This window comes from Brienomyrus brachyistius, chromosome 14 (assembly GCF_023856365.1).
Source record: "Brienomyrus brachyistius isolate T26 chromosome 14, BBRACH_0.4, whole genome shotgun sequence".
NCBI lineage: Eukaryota > Metazoa > Chordata > Actinopteri > Osteoglossiformes > Mormyridae > Brienomyrus > Brienomyrus brachyistius.
In genome coordinates, this window is record NC_064546.1 from 5,184,714 (window position 1) to 5,211,064 (window position 26,351).

The 26,351-nt window shown below is 41.6% G+C and overlaps 1 protein-coding gene and 1 non-coding gene across 2 annotated transcripts in view; one reads left to right on the top strand and one right to left on the bottom strand.

Moving 5' to 3' along the window:
- Positions 1-386: 386 nt before the first annotated feature.
- Positions 387-460, bottom strand: trnat-cgu (transfer RNA threonine (anticodon CGU)). Its single transcript has one exon. It is a non-coding gene; the product is annotated as a tRNA-Thr (tRNA).
- Positions 461-899: 439 nt separating this feature from the next.
- The window catches only part of LOC125707163 (uncharacterized), a 51,826-nt gene continuing 26,374 nt past the window's right edge, over positions 900-26,351 (top strand). The window contains exons 1-16 of the mRNA XM_048974112.1: positions 900-1,119; positions 2,046-2,129; positions 2,427-2,740; positions 4,636-5,137; positions 8,785-8,914; positions 9,479-9,654; positions 10,761-10,897; positions 11,426-11,595; positions 12,314-12,434; positions 17,801-17,951; positions 18,089-18,171; positions 18,462-18,538; positions 18,956-19,122; positions 19,550-19,684; positions 23,007-23,156; positions 24,090-24,230. Coding sequence (XP_048830069.1) covers positions 1,078-1,119; positions 2,046-2,129; positions 2,427-2,740; positions 4,636-5,137; positions 8,785-8,914; positions 9,479-9,654; positions 10,761-10,897; positions 11,426-11,595; positions 12,314-12,434; positions 17,801-17,951; positions 18,089-18,171; positions 18,462-18,538; positions 18,956-19,122; positions 19,550-19,684; positions 23,007-23,156; positions 24,090-24,230 — 2,580 coding nt within the window. The 5' untranslated portion in view covers positions 900-1,077. The remainder of the gene's footprint in view (positions 1,120-2,045; positions 2,130-2,426; positions 2,741-4,635; positions 5,138-8,784; positions 8,915-9,478; positions 9,655-10,760; positions 10,898-11,425; positions 11,596-12,313; positions 12,435-17,800; positions 17,952-18,088; positions 18,172-18,461; positions 18,539-18,955; positions 19,123-19,549; positions 19,685-23,006; positions 23,157-24,089; positions 24,231-26,351) is intronic.

The window sequence follows — 26,351 nt, forward strand, 5'->3', positions numbered from 1 at the left end:
GAAAAAAAATTGATGTTCCAGACAGGAAACGGGAGCCCAGTGAACACAATTTGGACAGTCTTCTTCATTCGTATGTCTGAAAGTTCGTAAGTTGAAAGTTCGTAAGTAGAAGAGCATCTGTATATAGAATTAGGAATGGAATGGAATTGTGAAGGTTTTCAGTAGTCTTGCAAATGTGATCATAGCTTCATTTACATTAATATATTAATTTATGCATAACATTCCTTTAGAATGACCTATGTTTGTCCCATTTATATAAGCTAAAATAGTGATATATTCTTTGTATCACTTTAGTATATCTGATATTTTCGTGGCATAGATATGATAAAATGCCTTGATCCTGGTGGCAAATCATTATACAAACCGAAGCTCATACAAGGGATTGCAGGCACTGCTGGGATTTGAACCCAGGATCTCCTGTTTACGAGACAGGGGCTTTGACCCACTAAGCCACAGTGCCTGACTGTGAAGGGCTTCTGTGAATCATCTATGAATAATTGTAAACTACTGTTTAAGCGCTAGTAGGACATATGCAGCCTTATACCCACACACTCCTCTTGCAGAGTCCTCTTTGTGCCAGTAAACTGAAGATGTTCTGGACTCCAGCACCTCCTAAGTTCTCCTGCACTCCATCTGTCATGAAGGATAAACTATTTCCCAAGTACCAGGTGCACTGTCATGTGTATCGAATTGGCTTAAATTGAGTGTGACTGTCTGAAGTACGTTCCTGATTTGCTGCAGCCTTGTTCCTGACAAGGTCACCAAGTATTGTAGCTTTAGAAATATTCTGCTTCTGCACATGACAATTTAAAAACCTGAAAGCAGAAGAAATTGTACAATTTCCAATCAATTTGCAATATTTTTGCTAATTATTTTCAGGGCAATTAAGTAAACTGCTATGATAATGAACATGCAATGTTATGTGTGGTTACTTTGGTTAAAATTTTGTTCTGCGGGCAAGTTGATAATAACTCAGTCATTGTCCATTGTATCACTGTACAGCCCTCTTGGAACGATCTGTCCATGGAGGAGCTCTCTGAGGTAGGTCAAGACCTGAAGTAGCTGACACGTGACTCCATGGACAGGGAACCTGCCAAGGTCAAGGGGCACAAGCTTTACGTAAGACAGGGCACTGGAAAACAATAAACAATAAGTGAATGAGCAGCTGGTCATATGCCAGTTTAGCACATGAACCTGTAGTACCCTGGAGTAGTACCTGGTACCCTTCAGATAGGTACTTAACCCTGAATTGTCATATTAGTATATTTAAATGTATGAATGTTTGGATAATAATTGTAGTGAAAGCAACAGAATATAACATGGAAAGAATGTAGTGGATTTAATACAGGACTAATATAATAGATATAATAGTAAAAATGTAATCACATGGTGACTCAGTGATTATAAAGAAATCAAGGAGAAAAGGCCCTAACTATTTGAGTCAAGCTTGAAAGTACTCCATACATGTTTCTACAACAGCTTCTACAATGTAAGTGGCACACTGAGACATATGACACAATAAACTTAAATACTGGCAAGTATTTTGCCGACATCCCACCTCTCCTGGAAGTTCCGGGAGTCTCACACAAACTGACAGCAGTTCCCTGACATCCGCAAATGATGCGAAATGTTCCAGAAATCTGACATTTTGCTATTCATCGCCAGTGAAATTAGCCAGCGAAATTTTACCACCAGAAACCTTCCCCAACCGGTCAGCAAATTCTACCAGCAGCTGTCCCCATTTAAGCACTAGGCTTGGGTGGTATCCATTTTTACTGACATACCATTCAGTATTTAAAGATAGAATTTGCTGGTTGGGTTGGGAGGATAGCTAAGGATATTTTGAAAAATACTGTGGTATACCCAGAATACCACGGATACGGTATGATATTACCGTAACACGGCCCAAGCCAAGCATGCATCCTTCCCCCCCAAAGCATGTTCTTGGAACACTTTCCTTAGCTCTGCAATTGCTAATCGATACATTAACCTGCAAAACGCAAGCACCGCGCTTCATTCAGGAAAAATGCCGACTCCCCCTTCAGGTGAAGAGGACTTATAGGAAATCCTGCTCCATGACAGACGTGAGCGTTGAGTTGCTAGTGGAGCCTATGGCTAGCCAAGAGCAGGTGCGTCTGTGTTTTTAAAGGATGTATGTTTAAGCTGGAAAAACAAACATTGGTTTTAGGTTATATAAAAGTCACCACAAATAGAAATAACATAACTGTACAATACAAATAAATAAAATATTGTTGAAATATGACATTCTTATGCTTCATATTATTTCCAGTTTGTATTGCACATTTGTATTAATAAAATCCTCATAGTTTAGCTTGAGTGAAAATGTACTGTGCCTGCTTCCTGTTCCCATATTAAACTAACCAGATTAAAGTAAAAAGCTTCTGTACTCTGCTGCATGTCATTAGGCAGTGAAACGCTCCCTGTCTGCCCCACACCTGAGTTCCGGGCTCGCAGATGCAATCGAGAACCTTAAGGCTGCCTCTGACCGGCAGCACCCAGCCATGGCCCCTGTGACCCAGACCCTGGTGCAAGTCAAGAGAGAGCCAGTGAACGTGTCCCTCCGAGGGGCGAGGCAGGGCCACATCCGCCCGAAGAGAGGGGGAGTCAGTCCAAGGAAGAGAACCTTCACAGCTTGTTCCAGGAGGCGTCTCTCTAAAGGAGGGGAGAAAGTGGCCTCCATCCATGAGAATATGGGGGAGGACAGACCTGCCCCTCCCAGGTGAATCAAGATGCTTTCAGCATAGTAACTGCAGCAGATACCATGCACATGTCATACTACAATTACTGTGATGTAAAGGAGCAAAACACCTGTTGTCTAAATGTTTACACAAATACAAAAACTGCTCTTGTTTTCTTACATACAAACCGGATTCCAAAAAAGTTGGGACACTATACAAATCGTGAATAAAAACTGAATGCAATGATGTGGAGGTGGCAAATGTCAATATTTTATTCAGAATAGAACATAAATCACGGAACAAAAGTTTAAACTGAGAAAATGTATCATTTTAAGGGAAAAATATGTTGATTCAAATTTCATGGTGTCAACAAATCCCAAAAAAGTTGGGACAAGGCCATTTTCACCACTGTGTGGCATCTCCCCTTCTTCTTACAACACTCAACAGACGTCTGGGGACCGAGGAGACCAGTTTCTCAAGTTTAGAAATAGGAATGCTCTCCCATTCTTGTCTAATACAGGCCTCTAACTGTTCAATCGTCTTGGGCCTTCTTTGTCGCACCTTCCTCTTTATGATGCGCCAAATGTTCTCTATAGGTGAAAGATCTGGACTGCAGACTGACCATTTCAGTACCCGGATCCTTCTCCTACGCAGCCATGATGTTGTGATTGATGCAGAATGTGGTCTGGCATTATCTTGTTGAAAAATGCAGGGTCTTCCCTGAAACAGATGACGTCTGGATGGGAGCATATGTTGTTCTAGAACCTGAATATATTTTTCTGCATTGATGGTGCCTTTCCAGACATGCAAGCTGCCCATGCCATATGCACTCATGCAACCCCATACCATCAGAGATGCAAGCTTCTGAACTGAGCGTTGGTAACAACTTGGGTTGTCCTTGTCCCCTTTGGTACGGATGACATGGCGTCCCAGATTTCCAAAAAGAACTTCGAATTGTGACTCGTCTGACCACAGACCAGTCTTCCATTTTGCCACACTCCATTTTAAATGATCCCTGGCCCAGTGAAAACGCCTGAGCTTGTGGATCTTGCTTAGAAATGGCTTCTTCTTTGCACTGTAGAGTTTCAGCTGGCAACGGCGGATGGCACGGTGGATTGTGTTCACTGACAATGGTTTCTGGAAGTATTCCTGAGCCCATTCTGTGATTTCCTTTACAGTAGCATTCCTGTTTATGGTGCAGTGTCGTTTAAGGGCCCGGAGATCACGGGCATCCAGTATGGTTTTACGCCCATGACCCTTACGCACAGAGATTGTTCCAGATTCTCTGAATCTTCGGATGATGTTATGCACAGTTGATGATGATAACTGCAAAGTCTTTGCAATTTTTCGCTGGGTAACACCTTTCTGATATTGCTCCACTATCTTTCTGCGCAACAATGTGGGAATTGGTGATCCTCTACCCATCTTGGCTTCTGAGAGACACTGCCACTCTGAGAAGCTCTTTTTATACCCAATCATGTTGCCAATTGACCTATTTAGTGTTAGTTGGTCTTCCAGCTCCTCGTTATGCTCAAATTTACTTTTTCCAGCCTCTTATTGCTACTTGTCCCAACTTTTTTGGGATTTGTTGACACCGTGAAATTTTGAATCAACATATTTTTCCTTTGAAATGATACATTTACTCGGATTAAACTCTTGATCTGTCATCTACGTTCTATTACAAATAAAATATTGACATTTGCCATCTCCACATCATTGCATTCAGTTTTTATTCACAATTTGTTTAGTGTCCCAACTTTTTTGGAATCCGGTTTGTATTTATTAACCTCATACATATCTTATAGTTATCTCATATACTTCCCAAAATATATTTATTGTAGTGTGTAAAAAATTAACAGCACTTATACATGTTCTTATGTTCTTATGCACATATTTTTCAAGGCAATGTTGCACAGTCACTGCTCTGTCCCCAAAGGAGCCGGTCCCTGGACCATGTGACCAGCGGGAACGCTGACACCTCATTGGCAGGCCGTGTGTCTCTACAGCCCTGCTCCAGCCTGCCCCTGCTTCTGGGCTTGGAGCAGCACACTGCCCAGTGGGGCGGGGTCCCGGTGGACCTAGCACTGCGAGAAATGGTACAGAATGTCCGGGTCACAGGACCTGACGAACTCATCCCTCCAGACGGCAGTGGTGATGGAAAGGAGTCGCACAGCCCCGACTCTCAGTGCACCCCCGAAGCCCTTCAGAGACTGCATGAGAGAGAGCTGTTTCTGCGTGAGATCTGGGCCCTAGGCAAAGCTGAACTCTCACTGACTTCTGACACAGGAGTCACTGACTCTGACCTGGATCATGAGGTGGCCCGGTTGACCCAGTCTTTGGCCAAACAGCAGAGGGCCAACGCTTTCGATCTCTGCCGCAGAGGAGCTCTGTATGAGAAACGGGGTCATCTGGACCTGGCAATGGAGGACTTCAACCAGGTAGGTTCAGCCTGCAGGGGCTGGAAACCAAAGAGCCACAAATGGTTTCGAGTTTCCCCAAGTCTTCCATCACCAGTGATTATCTCAGTAAGTGCATTTGGCCCCACCTCAACTTCACTGCAGGATGGCAGACAGCATAGCGTTTTGGACATGGATGCCTGACCTGAATATTGCTTGCTCAAATCCCATGGTTCCCTGCTACAGTACCCTTGAGCAGAGCACTTGACCTGAATATAAAATGAGTCAGATAAGCCGCTGAAATACCCTTGAATATAAACTGTTCTCTGAAGATAAAGTACAAAATGCTTATTTCTTTCTGAGGCTGATAAACTCTGCTATTGTAGGGATCTGTCCGGCAGTAATGGTGGCACATGCTACAGTGTTACCAGAATCGGGATCATTTATTTGTCATTACGTACTTTTTAGGCATAAGGAATTTGCTTTGGGGTGTTATGCAAAAATGTAATGCAATGTAGCAGCAGGCTGGTTAGAGATACTGTACAGGGACAGGGGATGGGCAAAATCAGTGGTCGTTGGCGAGGCCTACCGCCATGAGGCCTATACTGCCATGAGGCCTACTGTCATAGGGAAAAACTGTTAGTTTAGGTTCTTTTAGGTCCTGTTGGTTTAGGTCCTTTTAGACCTCAAACTTCTTGCCGGAAGGGAGTATTTGGAAAAGTCCATGCCCAGGGTGAGAAGTGTCAGCTGCGACCTTTGTGGCTCCCTTCGTCGTCCTGGAGGGGTGCAGGCCCTGAAGCAATGGCAGACTGCAGCCAATCACCGTCTTGGCACCGCGAGTTATATGCTGGGCTGCCACCATACTGTTGAAATGGGCTGATGGCTTTCAAGTGGCAGGATAAAGCATGTGGTGCTGCAATGGACAGGTCTTTGTGCAGGAAAGTGTTTCTCATAACAGAGTGCAGGTTAGAATGCATTTCCTAGTGATTAATATATTTTATGCCCTGATATCATGACAAGGACTGTTATTTTCTTTTGTAGTTAATACAGTACCAAAAAGAACACCAATGTAATATTAGAATGTGGTCTGATTCTATGCCCTGGCACATAACTGGTCATTAGTTGTGTGGCGGCAAAAGAAAAACCAGTTAACATGATTAATTATGCTTGGAATCTTATTTAAATTACATTTGTAACTTGTTATGGCAGGGCATCGTGTAGGTGGGATGATCCAAGTAGTGAGTTAGAACAACAGGGGTTTATTTAACAGAACATAAACGGAGATCCAGAAAAACAGGACCACAAGAGGTCAAAACAAAACAGGTAAATAAAAACTAACTGAACTAATTACAAAGAAAGCAAAAATTAAAACTACAATGAAGACATGTAGCAGGTGTAGGAGGGACACCGGCGCCATAGTCATTAGCAGTGTCACTGTGCGCCACCATACGGATTTGCACCATATCGGAAACACCGTAAGCCAACAGCTTATTTATAATAATAAAGCATTTTTTCTTCTTCTAAGCTTCAGTTAGTTTGAATGCTTGTCGTTATACAGTATATGTAACCGATTTATCTAAGTTGGGTGAATTTTCTATTAAACACTCTGACACCGTGTCACGATAGCAAGTTAACAAATTCAAAATAAACAAATTTTGTGTAATTATATGCATTAAACAAAACTAACCAGGATACATGTATACTGGTAAATTATAAAGTAAAACATTGTTGCTAAATCAGCATATTTATGCGTCGCTGCCTTCATGCAAGGTGCGTGGTGAAATGCACAGCTGGCCAAGGCGTGGTGACGTCATACCACTTAAGCTAGGTATATGCTAATGAAGTTAAGAGAGGTTGGGAAAGAGGAATAAAAAAAGACATGAGTGGAATGTTGGAGCCAGCCGAGGCATCAACAGGAGAGGAGACTCTCGTTCCTAAAAGGGGGAGCATCTCTGTCATTTGGAAGTGGTTCGGTTTTAAATCATCTGGCACGGAGCAAACTTCAGCATTCTGCAAGTATTGTCACCTTGTCCTGATACCACTAATGCATTGTTACCTCGCCCTCTTTATTCAATTAAGTTACTCTGGATAAGACATCCCAGCTCTCCCGGAAGTTCCGGAGGTCTCCCGCATGTTGATAATGGCTCTCCTTCTCCAGAGATTCTAGATAAACTCTAGGGTCTTTACTCTCTCTCGTTTGTGCTTTCGCTTTAAGAAACAAATATCCAGGATATTGTAAATAATTTGCGGGCATCATGGCGCAGTTATCAACATGCGTTAATATCAAGTTAATATCAAGATTTTAAGGCTTTTTTTGCAAAATAAATGCTGTTGATTCTCTCCCATGTCTCCCAAATGAAAATCATACATTCCATGTACTTAATATATTATCAATATATTTTTATTTACATAAAGGGACAAGACATGCTACTCCTCCCAAAACTAGGGTTATACCGTGATATAATACTTCAAATATATAATATTATAATTATATAATTATAATTATAATAGTCACCTTCCAAAAAGTGAAAAATACTGTGATAATAATTTTAGGTCATATTGCCCCTTCCTGGTGGGGGCCGAGGAAGCAGCAAGACACTAAATGACACAGGAACTTGCACAACTGAACACAACTGGGGACCAGCGCAAGACTGAAAAACGAACCATAATAACCAACTATGGACCAGAACAAAGGCTTAAATACACTGATAACAAGGCTAACAAGGGGCAGCTGTGGACTATTACGAATTAGGGGCACGGGGAGCAGTGTAAGTCAATAAACAGGTACAGAAAAAGTCCAAACACTAAGGGAAACTAAAACAAGCAAAACTGAACAAGCAAGCAATAGGGATCAAAAAAAATTGGAACTAACTGAAATACCTAAACACAGGTTAAACCAAGAGAACACAAAACCAATAAAGGTTAAATAACAGCTAGTTGAGACTGGCCTCTGGCCAGCTTTTCACCCATAACCAAAAGGGGAGGTTGGACAGTAGCCAACCACTTAGCCCATTAAACCACACAGTGGCCCAGGGAGCAGACAAACACACTAGGGACTAAGGGGCTACAAGATAAGGTGGGAACAGGATGTCCAGTGACACCTGCTGGCCACATGGGGAAAAAAACAAGAGAGAATAGGACAGGTGAGGGACAGTTCCTGACATAGTTCTGATATATGGAGTTTAGTATCATAGTAACAGACAGTGATCGTTTATCCATTTGGTGATTATTTATCATCTGCTAATCATATCAGGATTGTGGACTCTCTGTCCCATCTTGCACTGGATACCAAGAAGAATCATTACGGCAGTGACTATTAGATGATTATCAGAGGAGGCACTGATTTAAGCTCAGTCTCAGGGTTCCTGTTTTAACTTAAACTTTATTATTTCTTTGAAATCATGCATTGGCTAAAAGTCGTAATGCTGTGATTTGAGGTGGTAATCAGCTGTCGATTGACGCCTCAAAGGACAAATCTGCATATTCTTAACTTTTTCAGAGACTCCATACATAATCTGCCCATTCTAAATAATTATAAAGGGAAAAACTCAAAGATCTGTAATTTCATTTATTTTATAAGCATGTTGGTCTTTCAGTTCCAGACGATTTGGGCATTTTATTTTGGCAAATACTCTGTTATACCAAAAAAACTGCAGCAGCCATGCTAAATCAGTCTGCTTCATTCAAAGGCGATATCCCTGGAATCCCACTTGTTGGATGCTTACTGGCATAGACACAGTATCCATGTGCTGAAGAGGAACCTGACCCAGGCTTTGGCTGACTTGAACTTCATCATAAAGCACAACAACAAACACGCTGGTAACATTATATAGTGCAGTGCAAAAATTAGATGATCTTACACTGGGTGATGCCAACTGCGATACTCTGGGGGGCAGGGGGGGGGGTGTACAGGAATTGGTTAATTTTTAAAGATACAAATATAAACTAAACTATTTTTTACGACCTCTAATGTTTGCAAATTCTGTTTGCATAAAGAAACTGAAACAGTTTAACTTGTGAAATCTCTGATCATACCCCCCCACCCTTAGATCATTTTACAAGTCTGTGATATTTTCTTTCCACGGACATCAAAAAGCTGGGAGCCCCTAGCTTAGACCATTAAAGTAGCTATTTTTTTAGTTTTTGAGACTTTTTTTTACGTGAAGTACTTCTGGCACCATTCTTTCTGTGAAAATCAAATCTTTACATTTTAATTATGGCCGCAGTCAGCTTTATTTATTATGTTCAGACATTCTTACAAGGATTCGCTAGCACTGACTTATTTTTCAGTTGCCACTCACATCAGACTGTATATTTTGGAATCATTCATACCACCAGTTACTTTAAATTTAATATAAGGCATTTGTTACTCATGTTTTGAAGATGCCTTTAGGTCCCGAGCCGAAATTTACAAGATGAAAGGTGACACGGTGATGGCAATAGCGAACTACAGCCAAGCCATCAAATTCAAGCCGCAAGATGATGATTTGTATTTCCGGAGAGCTGAAATGTATGAGAAAAGAAGTGAGACCCTTTTGGCTATGGAGGATTATGCAAAAGTAAGCTGCCCTCTGCACACTGAAATGTGTTTGTCCTCTTCTGCCTTTGAAGGTTTTTTTGAGTGGTGCAAGTATAGCCAGTGCTGCGAAGAACATTTCTGCTATTTTTAAGTTGGAGGTCTAGCTACATTACTGTGCTTTCTTACCTCAAGACCCTCTTCCAGTATACTCAGGTATACAATGTATATGAGACAGTAAAATAATAAGTAATAGTGTTGTCATAAAGTTAGTGAAATTTTAAGGTCCATGCGTGCATATCTGACACTGACTGACTTAATATACAACAGATTAAAATCTTTAACAAACGGCACTTTAATAAAAGGACAGTATTTTAACCCCGTGAAAGATGAAGGGCAGGGCTGATTTGACTACTGCACATTAGTCGTGAGTATCTGCCCCTCTCAACACATCCACACACATCCAGCTATTAGGGCTGGCTGATAAATCAGTTGGCCAATAAATTGGGCTAATATTAAGGTTTCACAAATACTGAAGAAAGGAAAGGGTAAAGACAGTATTTAGATCCTGTCAAAGATAAAGATAAATATCAAAAGTAAAGAGCTGCTTTGTTACTTAAGTAACATAAATGATCTGAAGTAGCCAGTTTACGCCACATAGAAAAGTACATTTTCATTTAGAGCCTTATTTTGATGTGACAACAACTTGGGTGATAAATACATTAATATCAGTCTCCTAGTCTGTCAAAGTGCCCACTCAGATTTTAATACAGCCGTTTGTGAATAATTTGTACACTGATGTTTAATGTCATTAAAATATACAACATTATCACAGTGCATAGGACTATTCTGTGTTTAGTTATTTCTGCCGTTAGACATGTTTCAGCCTAATCAGCCTAAATGATATTACTTCAGCTTGTACAACTTTATACAGGGGTATTTCCCTTAAATTAACCCACTTCAGTTAAAAATGGAATTCATTTTTTTTTCAAGCCCATGAATTAAAATCATTTACAGATGAGCATACGATGAATGTAAATATTCTTCATTTTAGTCCTTTATATGCAAAAAAATATTGACTCCTGGCTTTTACTGCACTCTTGTGAGTGACATGGATGCACTGATTAATTTGCACACTTTGGCTTTTAGACATTTGCCATTAACCCAAGGAGGAGCGATGCCCTGCTTATCCAGGCCCTGCAACATTTCCACACCTCCAGCTGGGAAGTGGCCTTCACTGACTTCAGCCTCCTGCTGCAGCTGGAGCCCAGGAGTGCGAGGGCCAGGTCACGCCACACGCCACACGCCACACGCTACACGGCAGCCAAATGCCACGCTAGCACCATATATCAAAATGTTAAATCTGAAATTAGAAAGCGATATGAACAGGGAACCATACAACACAACCCTGATATTCTAGGATCAGATGTGTAAATGTTTCCTCATTTTATTTATCTGTTAAATGAGGTTTATATGGATAACATGGTTTTATTCAATTCTGACACCAGAGGGCAGTAGTTCATGCATGATTTCCTTATCTCTAGATTTGCCATATTATGTACTATACGTGTTTTTTTTAACGTTTCTTAAATGTATTCTTAATGGCAATTAAATATATAGAGCACGTTATGTATAAATGTGCAGTACCTATTTGACTAGTATTACATTATCCAAGTTATAATGACCTTTGCGAACTGTATGTAAGAATTTAGGTTTTTAATTATGACCACAGTCAGTTTTATTTATTATGTTCAGACATTCTTTCAAATGGTTACAAGCCAAAAACAAGCATACTTATTCCCCCCCATCCTCAGGCAGTATCGAGGGAGGATTTATGCAAAGCTGGGCATGTTTCAGGAGGCTGTGGCGGACCTTGGTCTCGCAGTCCAGCTGGACCCAAATAACTGGACCTCTTTCTACTTGCGTGGCTGCCTGCTGAGGAAAAAGCAGCCCGAGGCGGCCCTGCGGGACCTCAGCGTGTCCGGTACGGCATGTTTACAACATTCACCCGTTTCTCTTTCAACTTTTTGCATATCATCCTGTTCTTTTCTTCCGTTCTCATGCCTCTGGGGTTTTGTGCTTCTGTTCAGCTTGAAAACTAACCAAGAATTCAAAGTCAGACCTCAAACACATAAAAAATAACTTTTATTGAACAAAAAAAATTGCCTTCCCCCAAATTCTGATTGTAATAGTATAAAAATACATTAAAAAATTAGTGTGGACTGGGATTAGCGACATTTTGCAAAGTGGGGTGTACTCCGCGATTAATTTTGATGGCCCTCCACTATACCAGATGGCCAGTCCAGTATTATGCAGCATTATTAATGATATTATGATACTTCTGAAGGAGAATAATTAAAATGTGTGTAGTTTAATAAGTGCGTGCAAACTTCATGCGGCATTGTAATTTCTTTGATCGCATTACTGCATTCGATATTTTGTTATTGAAGCTTGACATATGACTATTTTCAAGCCATAAGAAGCTTAACATTTAAACATCAAAAATGAAATAAAAACGAGTGTCGTGGAGTAAGCTATGAATCTTGACGGGCGTGCAGATGTCCATTCGGATCCTTTTATCTCATGTTTCCTAACATTAATATTGCTTCGGCAGACAAGCGAAGAATCACATTGCAGTCTCTTTGTGATCGATGCCCGGAGCGTCTCACATTTTTTTGCGCTGAAATTGGCTTCTCTTCCAGTGCTCATCAACAACAGTACTGAAAACGTGAGAGCCTTCCTCCACCGCGGTTTGCTCTACGTCGGGCTGAAGCAGTGGAAGCCGGCTGCGTCTGATTTTAAGTCCGTCATAAAGCTAGACAGGTACGTCTCACTCTCCCATTGTGGTGCCATTCCTCGGTATTCAACCAATAAATCAAGTTTCGTTTTATATAGTGTGTCTTTTTTGTAAGCTTGTTTAGAAGCTCTTTACAGTGATTTACTGTTATTCCAGAAACAGAAAAGCCCTATAACACCCGTAATGCAAAGAGCATTTTTCCCCATTAAGTCAAGTGACTGAGGACTAGTCCTGGAGATTATTATCTATAGTAGAGTGGAAGGCAGAAGAGAGAGTCTAGACGTGGCCTAGATGTGGCGTTGGATAGTTACAGCCAATGCTTCGTGTGTAAACTCTGAAGTGCCAGAGCTCATAAAGAAGGCGGAGTCCTACTGCAGCCTGCATTGTAGGAGGAGCTGCAGTACACTGACTTAACAATGACAATGTGCTATTAATTACTTAAACATGTAGCTGAGAAGCTGAGCTCCTGGGTGCAGATGAAACAGCCCAATCCTGTAAACTGGGGAGAATTTAGATTTTCATGTTTATTATGCTCATTCGATTGTTCTTACCCCGAAACTTAAAACCGTTTGACTTTATTGTATGGTGCCCTGTTACTTTTCCCTTAACCTCCTAAATTCCACCAAGGGTGGTTTGCACTCTTTTTGCATTAGTTTTGCACAGACAGCCCTACAACAAGGTGACTAACACCCTCATTTCACCCCTCTTAGCATCAACACATGCTGTAATGTCTTATTGAAAATGATGGTGCAGGAAATAATTTTCTGTATTTATCAGTTCTAAGTCTTAAGATATAATACTATTACAGCATTGACAACAAAGTGTCTTATTTGCTGTTTTCATTTATTCTGTGTAATTTTATTATTAGACATTTTATTAGAATTATTGTATCTACATATGATTAATCAGCGAAACAGCTCAGAAAACAGTTATATAAAAGAAACAGGATTGAATGTGGTATCCCTAAAGAATATACTTGCATCTTCCCAAGTTGCATTTTACCGAGAAAAAAACCAACGCAGCAAACAAAAAAACATCCAAGTTTTTCTAACTCGTAGGATTCACAAGTATGAAAGGCTGAAGGAAGCACATAAAACCTAAAAGAGCAAGACGGTGCTTGAAGAGTGTGCACTACTTTACGGTCTTGGCGGTAGAAGGATACAGTATTAGTGTGATGGGTCTTTTAATTTGTCCCCCTTTCTCATTCCTGTCCATTAGGACAGTAGCAGGGATCAGGCCTGGCAGCAGCACCAGTGACAGAAACCCACTGAATACAAACGAAAATGGATGCTGCAGTACAGCTCCGCCCTCATTTCAGAGCAGCAAACAACAGTTCTATACATTTTAGAGAGAGCTGCCATAAAATATTAGATTATAAAACATTTGTCTGATTTTTAGACCTATTAAGATGGTTTCAAAGTCAGTAAAGTCAATTTCATCTTAACAGGCATATACATTATTTCCATAATTGTAAACATGGGCTTGTGGTTGCAGGGTTTCGCAATTAGCCAGTGAAAATACTTTGTTTTTATAACTGTCATGCCCGGCTTGTCCGATCCTCTTGTGTGCCACGCCCCCTGATTATCCACTTGTGCTTCCCTGATCTTGCCCAGCTGTGTCCGATTATTTTCGCCCAGTCTTGACTATTTCAGTCCATGTCTTGCCTTGGTTTTCATCCATCATTGATGTTAGTGAGTCTTAGTGCTGTTGTTCCGTCCTGCCTTGCCCGTACCTTTATTAAATCCCCAGTTTTCCCCAATTCTCGCCTCCTTGCCTGCTTCCTGCCCGCATGCCTGCCCGTGCGCTTCCCCGCTAACTCCGCGAACCCTGACAATAATGTTCAAGATAGGACATACATTCCAATGACGCAACATAAGGGGAACCACTATATACAGTACATAATATATGTATATGAATAAAACATTGTCCAGTCTGTTATTCTTACTAGAGGAGCAATTCTACAACATAAAATCTGTTACATGGAAATTATCTGAATAAATAATGCGTCTTAAAAATGGCTTTTTATTATAGCACTGAATGATGTTTGATATGTCCATGATGAATTTCATGAAGAATGAAATCCACATTTTTCCTGACTGATTAGAACCTTGAATAAATCACAGTCATATGAATACATTACATTTTTGGCAAAATATCTTCTATGGCATGCTGCTCTTTGATCATGGAGTACATTACTTTCTTTTTAATGATAGAACATGCTCCATTTTGAAATCCTGATCATCTCGGTCAACTCCCCGTGTATGTTGGTCCAGCTGAGTTTTTAATTAATTAGGCTTGATTGTTCTGTTAATTGAATGAATTGCTTGATTAAAATTACATTAATGAGAATAGATTAGCTGAAAATACACTTTAATTTTTAATTTGCATGCATGACATTCTTAGAAACAACTATCATGGTGATTAATTGCTAGAATATATATCGTTTTTATTTCAGCAAATAAATTAAACTCGTTTATAGCCCATGAACAATCAATAAAAAGTCTGATAAATATAGTCATGGTATTTAGTTTATTTCATAAATGATTCAATAATAATTATTAGTATATTTTATTTTGCTTTACTGCGATTATAAATTGTAGCCTTCAAGTTCTGAAGTCAGATGATTGAAATTAGATTTCAAATGATTAAAAATGCAGAAGGACTGTGAGGACCATGCCTGAGAAATATTGATTTACCCTGTGATTATGACAGGGGTGCATGAGGGACGGAGCCGCAGGGCACTGGCCCTAGATAAAAGATGATTGGTCCCTGGAACGCCCCCTTGCCTGTCACTCACCGATTTTAAGCATATAATTGGCCGTCTGTAAGAATTATGGCCCTTCTTATGTCCCATACCTTAAAAATACTCTAAAATGGGCCCTGGTTTATGAAACAGCAAACACCAAACTACAGCACTTTCTCATGTGTCCCTTGATGTACAGTAATGGTTCCAAAAGATGCTCATAAAGATTTTGTGATAGTTGGAGGCAGGTATAATAACTGTCATAAAACCTCAGGACGACTCACATAATCACTTAACAATCTCCATTTATGAGAAATGTTTGTACTCCTGTATTTACATAGTTTCCTAATTTCCCTTGGTGCAGTTTTCCTTGGGCCTTAGGTGTCCTTAGGCCTTAGTTGTAATGTTCTGCCTGCTTTTCGGACAGGATCCCTCGACTTGGCATGCTTCCTCAGACCTCTCTGTAGCATATAGCTAAACCTTTCAGGGTCACTTTAGCGCAGAGGGAACTGCTGTTTTGCCATTGCAAAAAATATTTACCATACATGTTATATGCTAAACAACTGAATGACACCGTTCATCAGTCCCCGATGTGTTAATATTTAATTGCCCCTGTTCTGAGATGATGGCAGTGAGAGCTGAGCCTTACTGAAGCAGAGCAGTGAACTGTCTTCACAGTGCAGTCATTGCTGCTGCTCTTTAAGCACAGGGCTCAGTTTCTCAGTTGGATGCATGTTTTTATGGGGCCAGATGGAGTAGGTCTGTCTATTTGTGCCTGTCAACAGGTTCTAGCTTAGTGGTTTGGGTGCCTTTTAGGGGTCATTGTTCTTGTTGACCAGCATCTTGCTTTCAGTTTCTGGTTGGGCAGTTTTTGGTTTTGGGGTTCATGGTTCCCAGTAGCTTTCATTGCACGGCAGCTATACTGTGCTGCTGATGTCTTGTTCTTGGGGTTTCCTACGCGTCCTGGAGTTTTGTGGTTTTGCCCCTTTTAGGTTCCCTGGTTCTTGGTGTGGGATCTCCAGTCCTCTGGAGTCCTCTACAGTTTTTCCTTGTTCTGGAGGAAGTCCATCCAGTCAGCAGGCCAAGTGCCCCTGGTTTCTTGTTTCCAGCTGGTATGATGGATTGATGGATGGCCCAGACTGAGGTGTTCTGTCCTAAAACACCTTTTTAAAAAATAAAACGTTTTTAACTAGTAAACACCGAGTCCCCAGCCACCTGTGGGGGGCGGGGTCACAGTACAGGCATAGCCAGTGTCGGGGTCGTGACATAGACACAGCCAGCTGGGGGGGGCTTTATTTGTGAACAGAGGAGTGGTAAAGGTAGTGCAGAAGAGTTTAAAGTGCAGGGTAAGGAAGCAGGAGACAGACATGTAAGCAAGATGACAACAAAACAATATAGTGTCATTTGGAGGAGGAGGAGCTCAAGCATTAAGGTCTGGGGGCATTTACTGACCAACCGCTGCTGCCCCCCACCCCCAAACATGCAAACCCCTCCTCCCAGCAGCCGTATGCTTCTAATGTCTGTATTAAAATATACAATTACAGTATTGTGTGAGGAAGACGAAAGAGAGAAATGGAGGAGGATTATTTTGTAGGACGACTAACTGAATCACTGCTATATGTTGGGTCAATGGAATCTTTCTCTTTTTGTATGACTTTCACAAGGAACCTATACAATGACAGCCACTTTTGCCTCCTTTTCGATTTTGTGGAAATGTGGACATTGCATTGTCATTAAACAGATACATCACTCGCACTGCTACACCCTTATTCAGGTGGTGCTTTTCTACTAAATTTTAACTATATGAGTGAGGGATGCCGACTGAGACCGATCATGGGAGACGATTACCCACAATCCCGCAGCGAGAGAGAGAGAAGAACCATCGGCTCAGTTGTGATTACGTGACGCTAGGCAGACAAAGTGTATACGTAATACTCGTATTGGAAGTCCTCACTCGTTTATCAAGTTAAAATTTATAAAAAACACTCACAGACCAAGTTACTCACCATCCAAGGTTTTACTGTATATTGTAGTATTTACATGTTGCTTGAGCAACTGTCCTTCTGCTTCCATTCATAATAAAATGTTGGAGCGGCCTGTGAAATAATGTGCGCAGTGCCTTTTGCTACTGCATTGGCTCCTGGTAGGTCCACATTGCCTGCAGAACGTACCTGCGGTTGGCTCTCTACAAAACTAGGTAACAGGGTAATGGATAACATGAAAGGTGGTGAAAATTATATCCATTAAAGAAAAAAAAGTAATAACTGGGTGCTTTTTTGGCATTGTGCACATCACTCCACTGAGATATGTGCCTTATTTTAGTACTTAAATGGGCAAGAGATTTTTCAGTACCATGGTGATACGATCTGCAATGCCAGTCATGCTGCGATAAGCCTTGACATTTAATGTCTGCGCTGTTACGACTGGTATCTGTCTAATACGTCGAATGTGTTTGGCCTTTTCAAACCGAATGCATGCGTCCATCTTCTACAAGCTTATGCGGGTTAGGGATAGTGGTGGGGTCTGGAATCTCTGTATTTACTCTGAATGTCTGTTTGATTTTGCGTGGTTTTAATTTTGGTCTGACGAGAATGCAGCTAAAAGGAGGACTGCCTGCAAATTCATGTCCACCCCCATCCCCTGATGCAGGTCTATGGTGCTGGCACACATGAACTTGGGGCTCATCTACATGCTCCAGATGGACAGGAATTACGAAGCCATCCGAGTGTTCACTCGTGCTCTGAATACCAGGCCCACTCACATACAGGGGTATATATGTCGGGCCCAGGCCTATCACAATGTACGTACTCTGTCGGTCACGTTGTTCTCCTATTGGCTCTCAGGCTTTTGTAACTGCCAGTCTCCTTCCTCCTTATCCACGCGTTTTAAAAAGGACTTGACAATAACGAGCAATCATGCCGGTTAATCTGTCCCCAGGTGAGGGACTTCAGGCACGCTGTGAACGATTTGAGCCGCGCGATCCACATGAAACCCGACGACCGGCTTCTCTACATTTTGAGGTGCAGATTGCTGTGTTTACCTGCAAACGCAGGCTGCCCATTGTTTTATATAGGAAAGTGATTCACTTGTTGTGTTTGGCTCATTCACACGCAGATCAGGAAAGTCTTCCTGCTTGTGTGACTTTTATAATAATCTTCTTGTATGTGAAGCACTTAAACACATTTGTTACTTAAAAAGTAAATTATTTGAATAAAACAGTGCAAGACTATTTTGGTTATGCTAACCAGCTCATTTAAATTCCTCTTGTAATTTGCCTATTCAATAAACACACTTTTCCCCTTTGTTTCAGGGGGCAGTATTTGTGTGACATGGAGCAATTTGATCTGGCATCTTTCCATATACACTATGCAGCACAGATGGATGAAGGTGCAGTTGTACATTGTGCTGTTGGGCAGTGTTTTTATTTGAAACTGACAAAGGCACATGGATTTAATGTGTTTGCACATGGAAACACTAGATGGCAATGTTGTAAAATGGGCCGATTGCTGAGGGAGACAATTCTCACTGCTTCAGTGAATTATTTATGGTGTAAATGTTACAAATCATTTAATAAAGGCATATGTTAGACAATGAGCATATCATCTAATCATATGAAAACATATGATTAAAAATAACTTATGTGAAATAGGCTGTGAATCGGTATAAATTGTTTGGAAAATTAAATTTCTTGAAAGGTCTACTGTGTGCAGATGAGATGTAGATGTCTCTTGGAGAAATGTGTAATGGTGGCGGATGGATCATTGTCATGTTCTGATTCAGTAAGAGTGAATCCCTCTGACACAGCACTCCCAGCCGCTGAGTCGTCGCTGGTCCAACAAGCGGCCATTCAAGCCTTTTTGGGGAATGACTCAAAGGCCATCAACCAGCTACTGGCAGCTACCAACACCCTCCCCTCCGTGCATGGCCTCCTCTTGCTGGGGAAGACTCAGATGAAGGCCCAGAAGTTCACGGTGAGTCCCTAGCGAGGCCCAGCTGCAGCAGCTACAGTGTCACAATCTTCTCCTGGATGTCGTTGGCCGTACGTCATTATTTCTGTATCAAACAGCCGTCTGTGGAAGGGCACCCAGGGTGAACAGGTTGTTTACGTCTAGTTTTGCAGGGTTGGGTTACGCCATTGCTTAGCCAAGTGCTTGTGGCGAGCCTCAGCTTACAGATGATAACATCTCATCAGAGGCACTCATCTTCAATGCAGTTAATGCTGTCGGCTGCATCAAGTTAGATGATTAAGCACTTCTGCCATCTTTATTGCTTTCTGTCTCCTGACTTCACCCTCTCTCCTGACCTTATTTGATTTTTACTATTGCACATGCAGTTTGCAAGTAGCTATTATAGTCTTCTCACAATGACGCTAATGTCTTTCTTATCGGGTCAAACCAGGCAGCGGTGGAGAGTTTCAAGAAGGCTCTGACACTTCTGATCCCAGATCAGTGTGGCGTGTGGAGCCTCCCTGAGGTGGCAGAAGTCTTCTACAACATTGGCCTCTGTTACGTGGCCCAGGACAATCTGTCACAGGTACTGTGGGTACCTTTCCGGCATAACAGTATAAAAATAAATTGAAAATATGCCAGATACTTATCAAAGGAGGTGATTTTGGTGACAGTTCAGAATGATGAAATCATCAACCGCCTGACACTAACTGATCATATAAAACATGCACTTTCTTCCATTAGAGTAAATGTTTCTGTCACTTCAATTTGCATTAGACTGAACCTTTGGATGAAATTGAGCTTGAGTGAAAAATAGAGGGAATGAACAGTTTTAATGCAACATGTAAAATATGTCACAAATAACATAAATGAAGCACTTTTGTATGTAAAACAGTGAAGCACATACTTGGAGATGGATAACCGCATCCTTCTGAGTCATTTTCCCAGATTAGATTTATGATGAATCTGTTTGCTACCTAACTCTCAGGGTGGAGACATCATGAGTAAATATTTAAGGCCATTAAAAATATATAAATTTTATAACAGCAGTTGTTCTCCACAACAAACATGCTCCCATATGAGAGATAAGGCTAAAAGCTTGAAATGAAAGTGATTCATTTAGAAGTCTAATTTGTCACCTTGAGGGACCGTTGGTGCTGACAGTTATAAGTGATGGTGGTGAAGGAGTTGAGGAGGAAAACCTCAAAGCGGCAGCCAATGGAGAAGCATGGAAAGCTTGTGGTAATGCTCAGAATCAGGGCCATCCATCAGATCCCTGCTTCTCTGGCTGTATTATATCTATTGTAAAAAGCATAATGAAAAACCATTAATCAGTCAAGGCCTAGAATGTCAGAAAGGTGCACAAATAATCACCGAATGCTATAGTGCTCTGCATAATGTCTTTACTATGCAAACACCTTTTTTATCCAAACTCACATTTAATCCATCCATCTTCCATAACCACTTATCTCGGGCAAAGTTACAATGACGCAGGGGACCCTGAATGGGATGCTAGTTTATTGCAAGGCAGACAGTTTCGCTCACAATCACACACTTAGGGCACTTTAAACCTCAGGAGAGGTCAGGAGAGGGGGTGACGCTCATTGTCCACTGTCACCCCCTGCGCAGGACATTCTCCAGGCAGAGGAGTTTGTTTAGTGACAGACTGCTGTCACTGTCCTGCTTGACAGACAGACTGAGGAAGTCCTTTGTCCCCCAGGTCACAGGGCTGTACAGCGCATCACAGAGACGGAAAAGTGAAACGGACTTTTAGGGGTGAAGCTGCCTCTGTTTTCTCACCCTGCTGCCCCCCGAGACTGTGAATGTGTATTTTCACATTATAATTATAATAATATAATTATTTTAATTATTATAATTTAATATTTTTATACTTTGCACAGGGGCGGCATGGTGGTGCAGTGGTTAGCACTGTTGCCTCACACCTCTGGGACCCGGGTTCGAGTCTCCGCCTGGGTCACATGTGTGCGGAGTTTGCATGTTCTCCCCGTGTCGTCGTGGGGTTTCCTCCGGGTACTCCGGTTTCCCCCCACAGTCCAAAAACATGCTGAGGCTAATTGGAGTTGCTGAATTGCCCATAGGTGTGCATGTGTGAGTGACTGGTGTGTGAGTGTGCCCTGCGATGGGCTGGCCCCCCATCCTGGGTTGTTCCCTGCCTCGTGCCCATTGATTCCGGGATAGGCTCCGGACCCCCCGCGACCCAATAGGATAAGCGGTTTGGAAAATGGATGGATGGATGGATACTTTGCACATATCTCATCTACATTTACATTTTTGTAGTATGTATAATATATATTGTATTACAGTATTATAGATTGCATATGATAGTATAGAGATTATATATATAATTTTATATTATATTTTATATTTATATATATTTATATATGTATCTATATATTTATATGTATTTTATGTATGCAGCAATTATTATGCTTGCACTGATAATCGCTTTGACTTTTCAAGGTATATGACCTCTCTGCAGTCCTGAGTGTTATTCTGTTATTGTGTGTATTTGTTTCTATTTGAGCAACTAGATGTCTAAATTTCCTTCAGGAGCAATTAAGTGCCTGTCTGTCTGTCTGTTTGTCTCTCTGTCTGTCTGAGTTCACCTCGCTGCATGTTTTTGGACTGCTGGAGGAAGCACATCTGAGTTTGGGTAGAGGAGGATAGTTTAGGTCCAGAAAGTTAAAATCCAGACCAAGATTTTGTTTCAACTGACCAGCTGAGTATTCAGTGTCAGTGATTCATTCTATTCAACTGCTTGGTCTGGATTTTACTCTCTGGACCTGAATTACCCACCAATGACTGTGGGCATTAATGCAAACTGCAGGGCACAGTGTCGGGATGGGAGACACCCACCGACCTTCAGCTGTGAGGCTGCCACAGAGCCACTATGCAGCTTGAATGTTTGCAACAGTATGAACTGAAACTTGCAGTATCGAAAGGTCTCAGGTGTCTTGGTATATATACCCTTTTACTCCTCTCCATTGTGTATTTTGTGTCTTGTGTTTATTCTCTGTCTGAAAATTTTTATTGTGTATTGTCTTGTCCCTAATGGTAGCAAGCTGTAACAACAAAAATTTCCGCCAGATTTGGTTGTGTGGCAATAAACATTCATATTCTGATTTCTGGGCTTTAGAATTTCACGTCAGTATTTTTTGGCGGGGCCGGGTGGGGGGGGGGGGGGGGGTAGGGGGGGGGGGGCAAAAGCATTTTTGCATTTTGGTATTTACTCTATATGTTATGTTTGATGTGTACATGCAGAACAGCTGCTGGTTTTTAAAGGTCAAAACACTAAATGAGGGAAGAGGACTTTCTGATGCCTCTCTGATTTTTGGGATGCCAGGATTTTATTATGTTATCAGAGCTTGTGGAGGGTTCTTTACAATCTCCCAAACCTAATTTATTAGTCACAACAAGGTATAAAGAATCCATTTGGTTTATAAATAGGCTTGTCCAAACACTGATACTTGATTTTTAATTTAATTCATCTGGAGGTTTTTAAGATATAGTGGGATATTTTGTTAGTAAAAGCAAACATTTACTATTATTAGACCATCCATCCATCCATTCATCTAGCCATCTGCCTATCGGTCCATCCAGCTGCTTATCCAGGATGAGGTGCAGGTTTAACCCGTGACCCTTGAGACAAGAGTACTACATACATGTGTCACTTCCTAAAGGAATCATTAAAAATAATGATAATATTTTATTTTGATCACCAACAGCATTGATAGCTATGAATCTGTTGATGGAGGCTGTTGCTTAGATAGCTAGTTCGATAATGTGTGCAGAGTGTGCAGCTCTATGCTGCCCCGTTGTTGGCTGTGCGTAGCTGTACATGCGTGTACCTCTTTCTGCTCACTTGTGATACGCTGCTTTTGCCTTAGGCTGTGGATGCTTTCAGCGATGCAGTGAAAATCGATCCAAATCTCGCAGACGCTTACCATCAACGCGGCCTCTGCCGCATGCGCCTGCGTCAGCCGAAGAGCGTGCAGGACTTCAACCGCGCCCTCGCCATCGACCCCTCCCATTTTCAGGTAGAGCTTTTTTCCGTTCCTCGCCTTTGGAACTGAGCCTTCGGAGGCGAGATTCACCCGAGCAGCAAACACATGGTGAGAATGGGCTGTTGGCAATCCGCGTCTTCACTGCTTTGTGCCATGCCGAAGCTCCTGGGAGCACAACACACTTATCAGCTCAGGCTTCATTCTCGACACCCTCATCCAAAACTCTGGGTCTTTTGAACATTCTAAATTTGACAGAATATGCATCCATCATCTTTCATATCCTGTTCAGGGTCACAGAGAGTCTGGAAGCTGGCCTAGGCAGCACAGGAAACAAGGCAGGGGACACCCTGAACAGGATGCCAGTAAATCGCTGGGCACACACACTCAGGCAATTTAAAGACACCAGCTCACTGAACCGTGAGTTTTTTGGACTGTGTGAGGGAACGAGAGATCCCAGAGGAGTCTGCTGCAAGCATGGGGAGGACTTGCAAACTCCACACCCGCAGAGCCAGGATACTGTACATATATGCAAACCTAATTAGGTGCTATTGTAAATTCAGGAATGGAAGTAATCATTAACTTTACATCAATACTCATCCATCTATTACTGTTTTATAGGTTTGTTTTATCGGTTTACCATGGTGTGGAATTTTAGACTGAAATCAAAACTTGGCCGGAGAGTTTGCAAAGGGCAGTTCTTTCAGCAGGATTTGATCTGTGTATCCACGGTCTGTGTTTGGGATACGCTTTACGTGAGATACTTTTAACACTGCCAGAAATAGCTGAGAAAGCACCTCAAGCTTTAAGGTTTATATGTAAAGCCCTTAAAACAAATGATACACCCTCACATAGGCACAAGTATCTTATCTCCTTGACATTATTTTTTTACTTTTTTGCAGGACAATGGTAGCATGTACATGTATTCATGTATACATGGTAGCATGTTGCTTTGTGCTCTGCTGCTAGGTGTACCTGAGCCGGGCCGCCTTCTATGAAGACCATGGGCGATTCGCTAAAGCCATCCTCAACTGCACCAAGGCAATTCAAATTCAGCCCAAGAGCGTGAAGGCCTACCTGCACAGAGGGACACTTAAGTTCTGCAGGAGGGTGAGAAAAAACCTTCACTATTATTAATAGTAGCATCAGTGGAATTTATAGCAGCTGTGATATTATACTATCATTCTCTGTCAAACTCAGGTTGTATTCTTTTGTGTGACATCAATAGATAGTGATCACCCATCATCTTTAATGGACATCAGTTTTCAGTTGTTATCGATTTGTAGTAAAAAGTAACTGCCATTGTAATTAAAACATAAAATAATCTTTCGCACACAACCTAGCACTGTATTTGAAATGTTGCCTTTTCCCTGTACTCCCTGCACTCTCTTCATTTTTTCCCAGTGAACAATTTGAACAATAGATTTTTGTGTCTCTTGTACTGTAAGCAGGCTTTTGGGGGAAACAGAGCTTGACATTTACCGTTGCTTCTGAAGAATAAATGAATGCAAAATACTGTTGCACTTTGCAAGTGTTAATGCAGCTAATAATGACACATTGAGTGTCAAGCAATCCATTGATCAGTTATGCTACTTCTGCCTCGTTACACACTCTTTCATAAGAAAAACATTACAAGCAGTGTTCTCTTGATGCGAATTACAAAAATAAGATGCTTCCTCAAAAGGAAAATATTGTGCTGGTACCATAACAGCCTAAGACTGGTGACCTGAGCCGCAGAGTCTGATCAGTTTCCCGGAGCAGCCTGCACCGTATTCTGTGCTCGTACACAGTATGTCAGCAACCCGCCCGCTCAGCTTCAACGCCTCTGCTCAGCCATACAGGTGTTTCAGCATGTGCGACAGATGGAAGCCCAACAGGCATTTTCCATAATGAACTTTTATCACAGAGCACTGATGGGGTTCTGCTAAGAATAGCACTGTAATGTTACTTATAATCAGGAATAAGACTTTTTATTTGCTATTATTACTGTACTTTAATTCAGTGTTTTCCAGTCCAGTCCTCGGAGACCCACAGGCGGTCTATGTTTTTGCTTTCTCCCAACTCCCTGCTAGACAGTCCACATTTTTACTTCCTACTGGGAGCTGGGAGGGAGCAAAATTGTGGACTGTCTGCGGGTTCCCAAGACACCGGGAACTGGGAAACACTGCTTTAATTCTTCTTCCTCGATTATGTGAACCTTATTCAAATTTTAACTAAAAAACATATTATAGAAAATGAATGAATTATCACCAGAAAACAGGTTAAAAACCCCATATATACTGTAGTGTCCCAGCTATTCAACCTAGGATCCACTTTTATATTACAATCATGGTCACTGCCGTTTTCCCTGTTTTTTATGTGTTCGAAAGCTAATTTTTACTGGCCACTTTTAAGTTTACTCTGAGTGGAGCAACAGTTCTGGAGAAAAGTCCTTTGGCCGCATCCTGCTGATGGTTTTTAAGCAGTTTATATGCCTGATAGACAGAAGAGTAGCTAATTATGGAAATAAGCCTACTGCCCTTTAGATGTGCATAGAAGGAAAGTTAATGCAAACTGATGATGAAAAGGCTGTTACTTTAATGCCTCAGATGGGAACAAGTGCATTGTTAATGGCGAGCAAACTAGGCTCTGTTAATCAACATCATTTATATCGAATTTGTCCGGGCCAAATAGGAATTAAACTTGTTGCTGGGAACCAAGAAAGGAAGGTGTCAGGGTGGGAGCTAATGAAAAGGAAATCCATTAGGTTGTGCTCAGGCTTCTTTGGCTTGCAGTAGAAGTCATCTGAGAATTAACTTCAGTAAAAAAATAACGCAAAGTGAAGCCTGGACATTTCCTACATTTGCTAATGGTGAGTAAATGTGGTGCAGGTCTGCTATCCATACATAAGAAGCCATGCACTGTCACTGTGTGTCTCTGTCTCAGCTGTCTCTGCCCTTCAGTATCTGGCATAGGGAGCAATTGTTGCAGAACATCAGATTGCAACTTGGCTGGATGTCAATTCAATTGACTAATTACACCCATTTCATTTCAAGTCTGCCCATACAGATATGCCAAATCTAACGCCATTTATCCTGCATTGGAGTCGGGGGTGTACAGTAGCTAGAAATGCCATGCAGTGGGGGGCACGATTGAGTTTGGGGCCCCTAAAAAATTCTGGGCCTCCAGAATCTGCTCCTCCCATGCAAAGTAAACTCAACCAGAAATGGCTGAAGGTCACCAGAACTGGGT